At 33.5% G+C, this 12,751-nt stretch overlaps 1 protein-coding gene across 6 annotated transcripts in view; it reads right to left on the reverse strand.

Annotated features, from left to right (window-relative positions):
- Positions 1-12,751, reverse strand: part of CDKL5 (cyclin dependent kinase like 5) — a 165,006-nt gene that overhangs the window by 103,419 nt on the left and 48,836 nt on the right. For 5 of the 6 annotated variants that reach the window (XM_079122784.1, XM_079122778.1, XM_079122782.1 and 2 more), the window contains 2 exons: positions 4,396-4,625; positions 1,447-1,481 (listed from right to left, as the gene is read on the reverse strand). In XM_079122784.1, the coding sequence (XP_078978910.1) occupies positions 1,447-1,481; positions 4,396-4,459 (99 nt within the window). In that variant the 5' untranslated portion in view covers positions 4,460-4,625. Of the gene's footprint in view, positions 1-1,446; positions 1,482-4,395; positions 4,626-7,034; positions 7,113-12,751 lie in introns of all 6 variants that reach the window. The other variant, XM_079122781.1, reaches the window with a different exon arrangement.

A 12,751-nucleotide genomic window follows, 5' to 3' on the forward strand; every position in this document is an offset into this window, starting at 1 on the left:
TGTGATGCTGAGGATCAAACCCAGTGCCCCATATGTGCAAGGCAAGCACTCCACCACTGAGCTACAGCCCCAGTCCTCTACCTTTTTTTAAGTATTTTTTTAAGTTGGAGATGGTCACAATATCTTTATTTATTCATTTATTTTTTTTTAATGTGGTACTGAGGATCAAACTCAGTGCCTCATACATGTGAGGCAAGCGCTCTACCACAGAACTACAGTCCCAGCCCTACCTTTTTTTAAGCTTCAGAAATTTATTGTAACTCAAGGCAACTTATTAAAAGAATAGCATTTCATTGAAGAGCTTTCCATTTGTTTAATCTCAAACTGCAGTAATACTAACAAGGTACACAAAGGTACTACATTTATTTTGATTACATTTATAATTTATAATATTTAATCATCTTGAATCAGGAACCAATAGAAGTCGACAATTTTTGAGGATTTACTGGCAAAGAGCTCTTCAGATAAATATTATCAACATAAAAAAAAATCCAAACATCCAATTGCAAGAAAAGTCAATGCATTGATATAAAACACTAAAACATTAAATGCCATGAATCTTTAAACCCAAAAGGTAGCTTGTATTTTGTACAAAAGGAAAAGCAAATACAAAAATATATCATTTTTATTTACACACATATAGTACTAATATGATAAATTAATTTGTTTAAATGTTTTAAGTTAAATTGATAAGTTCATCTCAGACACAATTATATCACTATAAAAATCAAAGTACATCCAAAATATCATGAAGCTAAACATTAATACTTAGACTAGATACATCATAATAGAAAAATATTTAACCTAATGTTTGAAATTGTTACAGTTTTAACACTGGCCATCTTAGTTTCTCAATAAAACACTCAACAACAGTTATGTAAACTTCAAATAACATTCCTGAATAACTTGTGGTTATTATCATAGTCAAATGATCTATAAGATTCATTGCAAAGCTGCTCAAGGGTGCTTAGCTAACTGCATCCAGTAATCATAATCATATACTATTATCCCAAGCCCCAGTCCATAAACAAATATCTACTACCCTTCAAAATCTGGATTCAAATTCATCAAGTAATTTGTTACTGAGTTTACATGAAAAATACTAAATAAAACTCTTCCTTGCTCTTAAGCACTTGAATGTGAGTTAAATCTGTCAACTACCTTGCTATTTTTCCCATTCTACCACTTCTATCTTCCCATTAGGGAGTTTTTCACCTACACATAAATGGTTTGAAAAAACAGCATGTGATTGCAAAAAGCTAAGGATTACTTACGTCATCTCTTTTTCTGGGTTCACATATCAATTCTACTTCATTAGGAGTCATCATCGTAACCAGAAAGTTTTAATTATATGCCCATGTATACAGAGTATTGTATTAGTACTGTATTAGTTTCAAATAGTTTAAGCATATATAGATATTTTCCTTATAAAAACCATGTACTTGCCTTGTGCCTGCATTTAAGTACAACTCCATAGGCTCCTATAATAAAAAAAAGAAGTAAACAATCAGGGGCATGTATACAAACTAAAACTCGAAGAAATTAAAGTCTACTACATTTATATCACTTAACAGGATATATTATAACAATACCTAAAATCAAAATTTAGGTTTAAACAATTTTAGAGATAAAACTGAATCATGAGAACAGTGTGAGTAAAAAAAAAAAAAATTAAAAAAAAAAATTAACTCTAAAGGTTTTACGGAACTTACAAGCTAATAACTTCCAAAAGTTAGCACAAGTACAGAGCCTACCCAAATATACTATCATCCCAGAGGGTCACTGAAACCCTCTTCTATATTAATGGAATCTCTCCTGACTGGCGAAATAGTACAGGTCAGGGTTGGCGGTGTGGCTCAGTGGTAGAGTGCTTGCCTAGCATGTGCAGGCCCTGGGTTCCATCCCCAGCACTACATACATACTACACCCAAAAATACTATAGGTCTCAGCATTCCAACTAATGACCAGTTGGAGTTGCTACCTTTTTGCCATGAAGTGTCAGCTTAAGGGCACAGGCCACTCCCACTCCCACTTTCCATCAAGTATTTTGATGAGGTTTATTTGGACCTTTGCTTGACTAAATCTATTATCTAGGCAATAAACTTATTTTCTCAGAGGTAGAACACAGAGACAATACTGTACCAACAAGGTACTCAGGAAACCGAGGTTAAAATTATAATGTGAAAGCTCTAATGTAGCCAGGTGTAGTGACCCACACCTATTGCAGTGGCCCACGAGCAACTCAGGAGGCAGAGGCAAGAGGATTCCAAGTTTGAGGCCAGCCCCAGCAATACAGCAAGACCCTGTCTAAAAATAAAAAATTTAAAAAAGGACTGGAGATGTGGCAATGTGGTTAAGTACCCCTGGTTTCAATCCCCAGTTAAAAAAAAAAGTTACATATGATAACAGCTTCAAAGAAACATCAAAAACATTGGCATTAGCAGACAGGAAAAACCCATATGCAACTATGAGAAGAGGACTTCCAACAGAGGCTAGGGGACCTAAAATCTCTCTCACTTTGGTGGAGATGGATGAAACTTATTATCAGAGTTAAGAAACCAATCAGGAGAATGAAATTAACTCCATAATCACCTGGCATCATCCAATCCTCACTTAATTGCCCATACCAGGTACTCTGTGAGGTGGAAATGTGCTCACTAGGCTACAAGAGTAGTTTGACAGATTTTTATAAACCTCAAATATAGGTATTTCTTAGCACCCCCCCCAAAATCAGAAGTCATTTACCAAGAAAAAATATGTACAGCAACTAAGGTTCTGATTATAACAAGTTAACACATTCTAACTGAAGTAACAGTCTGACAATTTTTGGTTAAGCTGAGCCAATACCTGGGAAGATTATTGCCTATGGGTTATGATCCAGAAAAACTTAGGCCCAGAATATAGAACATTCCAATCTTGTTACACCCTCTGTGCTGACCTCCTCCAGTCAGCGGCTTGATTGCCTAAATCTGTCATTGTAATAACTTTGAATAATAAAATTTTAAAAGATAGCTGTCATAAAACAGTATGAGATTGAAAATGAATTTTATTTATATGATTAATACCAACAAAGAAATGGAAAAGAAACTCACTAGTGAAGAAGAACCCATTTTTTTGTTTTCAACTTCAGACCTTGAAATATGTATCTAATGATTAGATTCTAATTTGTTTACTGGAAAAGGATTTACCAAGTTAATATTAAAATCTTAAATAGCTTTGCTGTTCACATAACTTTTTAAAACTTCTTTTGAAATTCATTTTATTTGAAAAATCTGAAATATGAAATTTCTGTAACATTTGCTTTAAAGATATAAATGCTAAGAAACTATAATTATAATCACTTATCTCCTTAGAGCAAAATCATTTATCAAAATTTCCATAAAGTTATCTCTAAGTCAAGAGCAAGATTTACTAAGCAGGAAAAAAAAAAAATCAGGAAGAAATGATGATTTTTCTAGGAGTGAATTTATGAAAAATGAATTATCAAACTTTGTCAAATCAGTAATACCATTGGTTAGAAGCATTATTTTACGTTCTACTAGGAAAGAAAAAGTATTACTAAGTAAACCATGATGTACTATTGATTATAGAAAACATCCTGATTTCAGAGATATTAAAATATGACCAAGTTAAGGGCACAAGCCACTCCCACTCCCACTTTCCATCAAGTATTTGTATGCCTGCAAATTTATAAAATGTGGTTTGTCATTCTCAAAGAAATAGAAGTTATTCATTTATTTACTGTGTATTAAATAAAGTCCAACATTTACAAAACATTTTGTTATTCAAAATAAACAGTTGATATAAAAATAAAATGCTACTATAAATACACCTACACACAGGGAAATTGATTGCTAATGAAAAGAATGAAGTGAAAATAGTCTTAAATTCTTGATTTATTAAACTTTAAAAGGTTTTAAAATGTTATTGACTTTCTTTTTATTGGTACCAGAGATTAAACCCAGGGGCACTTAACCACTGAGCCACATCCCCAGGGCTTTTTTTTTTTTTTTTTTTTTAACTTTTAATTTTGAGACATGATCTCACTAAGTTGCCTGGGGTCTCACTAAGTTGCTGAGGCTGGCTCTGAACTTGCAATCCTTCTGCCTCTGCATCCTGAGATGTGGGAATTACAGGTGTGTGCCACCACACCCAGTGTTATTAACTTTCAATTGGAGAGTAAGACTCAAATCATTTAAGAGTAATTTTATTTTTAATATTTTACTCTTAAATGTATATCTGAATTGATAGATGTTGAATTAACAGGATCAGGTTGAATTAACAGGATATTTACAAAAATTTGTAAAATTTTTGATGGTAGACATAATTATACATTAATCAAAAATTCAAGGAATACAAAAATAAAAATCAAGGAATGCAAAAATTTCAACTTACCTTCACCTACAACCCCAAGGATCTCAAATTTATTCATCACATTACCAATGTTAGGAATCTTCATGAAGACAAACTCCTCTTTTGATGTAAGCCACAGAACATGGCACCACAAAAGAAATTTCTAAGAAAGTTATGCAGAGTAGAGGAAACAATGTCCAAAAGAAAAAATTCTCAATGGTTGGCAGGAATTTTCACATATTTGTTCTAATAATGAAGAATTAAATGAGTTCCTGAAAGAACAAACACAATGGAAAATTATTAGTTTTATGTTGTAGTACTCTACTAATCTATCGTACTTTTAAGTACAGTATTTTTTAAAAACCATGTTAATGTTTCTTAATGCTAAACAAAGAAGAAACAATAAGAGAGAAGAACCCAAAATGGAATCAACCTCAAGTTATTTGAATGAATAACATAACCATACTAAAGGGGACCAGGGAAAAAGAATTAACCCCAAGTAAATTTTAAAAACAGTACCTACTGTCCTCAAAATGAAACACAAAGAAAAATATATAAATTTTGTATTCCACCACTTAAATATTTGTTTTTAGTATAGTGACATGAAACTTTTTTATCAGTGTCCTAGGATTGAGTAAATGAGTAAATACATTGTAGACAATGAGGATCTTGGTTTTTTACTCTCATGTAAGGGAGCTATGAATATGAAAAGGGAAAGGCACAGAGTTGAAGTTAATGGTATAAGTTCACTTTGGGTCCCCCCCCTCCCCCGCTGCTTCCTTAAGCTCAGCTTTTAATACCTAAAGCTGTAGGGGAATGGCTCCAGCAGACTGCCTTCAGTCATCATCTGCAACATGGGCTCTTCCAAGAGGCTTGAGACCTTTAGACTCAAACTGAAAAGCTCTCCTGGGTCTCCGATCCACTAGCCCAAATTTTGGACTTGGACTTGCTAACCCCCATAACTAGGTATAAGCCAAATAATTATAATAAATTACTTCACCACACACATTCTAGAAAGAGATATATTTGTATATATACATATATATATGTGTGTGTGTGTGTGTATAAATATATGTATAAATACACATGTATATTCATACACACATATTCAAGTTATGGACTTATGTAAGAAGGAAGTTATGGACCTATATAAGAAATAATATATTCCATGGATTCCATGTCTCTGAAAAACCCTAATACAGTCAATAACTTTTTTTTTCACCAACAGAAAAAATTGAAGTATCTAGAGCTATAACTGTAAATGCCTATTTACTCACATACATATATATTCCTTAGCCCTGTCTCCTGAGAAGGTCTAGAAGCAACAACACCCCAAAATCCATGAGCACAGTCAGTACTCCAATAAAAGGACCCACAGTTCCTTGGAGAAATGGCTGAATCCAAAGCAATGGAAAGAAAAGTACAATATGATCCTAGGATATATTTTTGTGGTGCCAGAAAGTAAGGAAATGCTAAAGAATGATGATGGCATATCAAATAGACACAGGAGTCTGATTAAAATGACTCCCACTGGCCAAATGGGTAATATTTGAGCAGCGAAATAAAGATATTAAGATTATAATTCAGAGAAAAAAATGCACCAAGTCCTCAATTGACATAAAGAAATAAATGGGGGAGGAGGGAAAGTTCTTTTGTAGAGCATTATCCCAAATAATAAAAGGAGTTGATAGAATTAGAAAATCACCATTTGGCAATCACTCTAGTAATAATTATTTCAGGCAAGTAGCACCAATATGTGCTAAAACTAGTAGTTGAAAGTTTGATGGAAAACAGGGTATTATCTAGTCTCAAAGTATCTCCCCACAAGATGCCTATTAATTACAAAGGGAAAAAATAGTAATTTCATAGTGAAGAATCCTGCCAGACACAAAGTTATCATCATCAGTAAAGGAACAAACCAGCATTACATGCCTCCTGATAGAATGCATCACACCACCACTTCTGTGACATTTTTACATTTTTTTTTAACAATTACTTTTTACAAATATTTTTACATTTCTGCGAGAAATGTAAAATCACAAGAAACAGACAAGCCTAAACCAAGAAACATTCTACTAAATAACTGTCCTATATTCTTTTAAAATGTTGACTATTTGTTCTGAATCAAAGATTAAAATTCATGAAAAATAAATATAATGAATGATCCTGGATTAGATTCTATATTTATAACAAAAAGTTATTTTTGTTATAAAAGACAAATGACAAAATCTAAATGTCTACACATTAGATAACAGTATTGTATCAGTGATAATTTTCTGTGGCTACAGAAAACAATGCTCTTGTTCTTAAGAAATAGCACCAAAGCTATTTTCTAAAAGAAAAAATGGAACATCATATTTGCAACTTAAACCATTTGGAAAAAAATGGTTTAAGTGCGGATGGGATAAGAGAGAAAAAATATTCGGTATAATAAAATGATAAAAATAGAGCAAATACAATAAACTGTTAACATTTGGAGAATGTGAGCCAAGGCTATAAGAAATGAAATTGTGCTGTTTTTGTAATTTTTCTCTAAATCTGAAATATTTTCAAAAACCTATCCTACTTTTATTTTTAAAAAAAGTGGTACCAACACAAAATATTAGTTTAAAAGGCAGAAATAAATCTAAACATTTTCTTTGCTACCTATGAAATTTGAAACTTTTTAGAAGTAAGAGTACCTCATGTGGTGTGGACAAGCATTGACAAGAAGTATCTATCCTTTCATACAGGGATATGGGCATGTGAACTGGAACAAGCTTTCAAAAGAACAATATGTCCATAATTAAATTACTTTAAAATGTTCATATCCTGAGAAAGGCATCTGACAAAAATCTGCAACAAATACTCTTAAATGTGAAATATTAGTCTCTCTAAAAATTAAAAACATGACAAGGAGTTCTATTAATACTTAATAACATTATTATTAAACATCTTGGTGGGTCCAGCCACTCCCAGATAAAAACAAATAAGTAAAATATAGAGGATTGGAAAAAGGGATTCGGAGCAAAATTTGCTGATATTGTTGTCTATGTGGAAAGTTCAAAGGAATTTCTAAACAAATTATTGAAAGTATAAATGTTTAGCAAGGTAGCTGAACATAAGCTTAATATATAAGTATCAATTTGTAAATATCAGAAAAGAGAGAAAATGTAACTTTTAAAAATCACATTTACAATAACAACAAAAAGATATTCAAAACCTATATATATATATATATAACTTTTTTTCAAAGGCATTGAATAAAATCTAAATAAATCAAATTATTCAAATTTTAAAGCTAGGATGATTATGTACTAAAGTTCTTAATTCTTTCCACAGTGATCCATACAGTCAATGCAATTCTAATCAAAACCCAAATAGGTGTTTCTTAGAAGTAAAATGAGCTGATTAAAAAATACATACAGAAAAGAAGAGTGTACGCAACACCTTTTTCCTATAAGGAGAAAAGAGTAAGAAGAAAAAGAAAAGGAAGAAAGCTTGACTTTGACAGTAGGATCTGGAAGGATAAGGCCCTTATATATTCTCTAGACTATACTGAGGATTATAACAGAAAAATTAAGAAAAAACAGGAAATTAAGACAGGTGATTTGGGCATCAAGGTTGACATATTAGTTCAACTTACTAATTAAGTTGAACAAATGTGTGAGCCCAGAATAAACCATACTTTAATATCCCTATATAGCTTCTTACAATCTTGCCAGAAGTCACAGTAACTTTCTATGATAAGTCAGATCATGTTACTTCTCACTCAAAACCCTCTAAAGGCCTCATACATTATTAAGAGTCAAAATCAAAGTTCACCTAAGCCACAGGACTTGCTCTCCCTTCCTCTGTTATCTCCTACTAGTCTCTCCCTTGGCACCCTCCGCCCCAACCACGCTGACCTTCTTTCCCTATGCTTATTTCAGAAAACGTAACTTTAGTTCTGTGGAATCACAAGTTTTTAAAAGATTTCTGTGATATTTAGAGAAAATGTTACACTTTGAGAAGAAGTAAGTATTTATTCTATTCATTCATTGAACAAATAATTCCTGTCTTCCACGATTCAGGGAATGAGTATGAGAGACAGGTATAACAGTGGTGAACAATATAGGAAGGCCCTTGCCCTCATGGAACTTAACACTTTACTGGGGAAGAAAAAAGAATACAAGATTATTAGCAGATACTGATATGTGTTATGAAAAGAAGGAAAAATGATTGATTACTTGGACAAGGAGGGCTTCTATAAAAAGGTGACCTTTGAAAACACAATGACAAGAAGGAACCAGCCATATAAAGATCCATATCAGGGGCTGGGGTTGGAGCTCAGTGGTAGAGTACTTGCCTAGTGTGAGGCACTGGGTTCCATCCTCAGCACCACATTTAAAAAAAAAAAAAGGTGCATATCAGTCATATCACAGGTTTAAAAAGCTCAGGGTGCTTCTGAGGAATCATTCTTTCATTTTCTATGGCTGGTTTGGAAAACACTCTGAAAATATTTAAATATTCTATTCTTTGCCAATAATGGTATGACTCATTTCAAAAGAAATGAGATAAAAATTAAATCATTCCCACTAAGACCCAGCACCCAAAAAGTTCTGTATATAAGTATATATAGAGAATATGTGGTTCATCTAGTCTCTGTGGCAATCAAAAGAGTAAAAGAAACTGGGAATCAAAATTTGAATATGTGAGTGAATACATAACATAGGTGTTAAGATCGCTCTTTTAACTACCAGTATTCATTTTATGCCAAATTGGATTTAGCTGCAATTTTATATGAATAACACTGATTAATCTTTACAAGAAAAAAAAAAAGAATAGTATAAAAACTGAGACACTTTAGCTTCTGGTAATAGCGAATTATGTAACTTGGATAAAATGTCCCTTTGAGGACAAATACAAATGCTAGAGAAAACACTTAAAAGCTCCAAACACAAGATTGTGAAGATTTACCTGGCTAAAATCAAGGCAAAAGAATAGAAGTCAGAAAGGTAATCCAAATCACCCCAAACTGTTTTGTCCCTTTTGATATTTGAAGATAAAAAGAGAGAGAGAGAGAGAAACAGGGTTGCTCCTGAAAACCTTACAGATCCAGGAGTACAAATATCAAAGCCAAGAGTGCTTCAAAAGGAGAAAGTGTGATAAACCATCACACATTTGAAGCAGAAACCCCAAAGAGCTACACTCCCAGAACAGGGGAAAAGCAAAATCAGACCTTGGACAGACCTGAGTTGTAGCTTTAAGTCATCTGGGTGACCTCGATAAAACCTCTGAATTAAGGTGGTTCCACATTCAGATTGGAAGGGCCACCAGTGATCTCGGTAAAGCAAAAGGGAAAAAAAAAAAAAACAATTCTCTGTAGGAAGATGACATCAATCTAAGCCTCATGATATTGATATAGATAATTTCTCATTTACAGTGTGCAGTACATAATCAGAGATGGCCAGATAAACAAGGCGAGATACCACAAATAAGAACCAAGAGAGTAGCCAGGCGTGGTGGTGCATGCCTGTAATCTCAGAGGTTCAAAGCCAGCCTCAGCAATAGTGAGATGCTAAGCAACTCAGTGAGACCCCGTCTCTAAATAAAATACAAAGTTTGGGCTGGGGATATAGCTCAGTCGGTAGAGTGCTTGCCTGGCAAGCACAAGGCCCTGGGTTTGATCCCCAGCACCACACAAAAAAAGCAAAAATAAATAAATAAATAAATAAATAAATAAATAAATAAATAAATAAATAAATAAATAAATAAATAAATAAATAAATAAATAAAATACAAAATAGGGCTGGGGATGTGGCTCAGTGGTTGAGTTCCCCTGAGTTCAAGCCCCATCCCACCCCACCCCACCCCCAAAAAACAATAGAAACAACTGAAACAGGAAATAACTCAGACTTGTAATATTAGAATGATCAAGACGACTATAAAACTGTAAGGTTAAAGTAATAAAAATCAAGGGTTGAGCATTTTGACAGAACTGAAAGGTTAAAAAAGTGAAAGACAAAACTGGAAAAATAAATTAGAACACTAGAAAGACTAACACAAAAAGAATTCACTGAAAGAGAAAAGTATAAGCATACAGAAAATTTTGAACACGTTTTTAAAACTTCACCAAATGAACCATGAATGATAGAAAAGAACTACAGAATACCGTTTTTTTTCCCAAGCACATACATATCATTTTAAAAAACTGATCACATGCTAGGCCATAATGCAATTCAAAACAAATTACAAGGACTGACGTCAGAGGATGTTCTCTCACCACAACTAAAATACATAAGAAATCAATCACAATAGAAATAATTAGAAAATACTCATACATTTGGAAATAAAAACATCCCCAAAATAATCCATTAGTGAGTCAAGGAAGAAATCATAATAGAAATTTAAAAATAACAAAATGTTAAAGCAAGGCTTAGGGAAGAAATTGAGAATCTCATGTTAGAAAATACAAAAAACTGAAAGGAAATGAACTATGTATCAATCTTAAGAGGTTAAAAAACAATCACAAAACAAACCCAATGAGAAATTTACAAAAGAAATTATTCAGAGCAGAAATGTGTGAAATAGAAAACAGACAATAAAGGGATCAAAAAAGCAGAGTTGGATCTTGAAAATCAACATTGAAACTCATCAAGAAAACAAGTGAGAAGTGAGTCGACCTGACGGGGTGATCTCGGCCTCATGTTATCCTGAGCAGAGAATCCAGTTACACCAGGCTGAATTTCTGACCCAGAGAACTGTGAGCCAATATATGGCTGACATTTTAAGTGGCTAAGCTTGTTGTGATAACTTGCTACACAGGAGAAAACTAATACAACAGCATTGTGTTGTTTCTATACAGTTTTTTATATATAGATATAGATATAGATATAGATATAGATAGATAGAAATAGATATAGATATATTATTTTTTTAGTTGGAGGTAGATACAATATCTTTGTTTTATTTTTATGTGGTACTGAGGATCAAACCCAGTGCCTCCCACGTTCTAGGTGAATGTTCCACCACTGAGTCACAACCCCAGCCCCACATACAGTTTTAAAATAGGAAAAACTTAACTACAAGCATAAGTAGGCATGTTTAAGTGGGAAATCAATAAAAAAGTGATGAAGGAAATGTTTGTTATAAAAACAATATTAATTCTCTCTGGGGGGGTAAGATTGAGAAGAAATATATAGAAGGGTTTTCTGGGACACTAATTCTATTTCTGACTTCTGGTTTAATAGATTCACTTGTAATTATTCATTAGAGTATATATTTATGTTTAATGTATTTCTACGCTATATTCCACAAAAACAAGTTTTTAAGAACTCACAATAATTCTGATTAATGACATCATATATAAAAAATTTCTTGGTCATTCACAGGGAGGCAAAAGATAATTTTTATCAAAGATAAAGCATTGCAACATTACATTTTAAAAAAGTTTAACTGAATTCACTCTAAGGCTAAGATCCCACATAATATACTGTCTAGAGTAGGGTATCACAACCACAAAACCAGAAACTCCCAGTGACAGATAACCTGGATAGCGAGAACTATCCTAAAACTATACTAGATAAGGAGCTGATGAGGGAACTGGGTTCGGCCTAAATGAAAGATGACCGACATCCAAATGTCTGTTTGAAATGTTTGTGAAAAAGAGGGAGTAGAGCAGGTGACTGATTTCAGGAGGCAGAATGAAGAGTAGCGATACAAGTGAAAAGAAGACAGATTTCAGTTCAGTAGTGAATGGACAATGATGAGCCATCCACAGTTATTCATTCATGCTCGCATCTGTCCTATTTGTCAGATGTCTACGATGGGCTAGCCACTACTGTGCAGACTTCAGAATACTGGGTGAACAGTACAGGCCCAACTCCTACTGAGAGCTGACAATAAACAAACATGGTAATTTTGGGCAGTCATAAGTATTATAAAGAAAATAAAAGTCTTATGAAAGAGAGTGATGGCAGTCAGAGGGGTAGATCCTTTAGGTGGGTGATTTGAGAATGGCCTGTGGAGGCAGTATTTCAGAGAAATCCACTTCATGTAAAAAAGCAAGCCACCTGCACAGGGCTTTGAGAAGAGTATTCAAGGCAACACAAAGAGTCTTAGCTTGGTAACTGGAGGGAATAGAGAAGGTATATACATATGAAGCAGACAGGGAGGAAATGAGCAGGAGGCAGGAAGGGGTGGCTGTAAACAGTTTGTCCCTGATAGAAAAGAGTCTTGTACTTAACTAGATGTCCTCTAGGTACCTTCCAAAATAAAGATTTTGGATTACTAACCAGTAACTTTGTAAGCAAATAACTGAACCCATTTTAAAGTGGATTTGTCTCTCACTAAGAAATACATCTAGAATTAAGCAATCTTGTCTTTGCATTAGCAAGTAAGCAGGTACCTACAAGAACTGACAAAAAGGTAAGGCTTA

The sequence above is a fragment of the Sciurus vulgaris genome (assembly GCF_902686455.1).
Source record: "Sciurus vulgaris genome assembly, chromosome: X".
In the NCBI taxonomy this organism is placed as follows: Eukaryota; Metazoa; Chordata; class Mammalia; order Rodentia; family Sciuridae; genus Sciurus; species Sciurus vulgaris.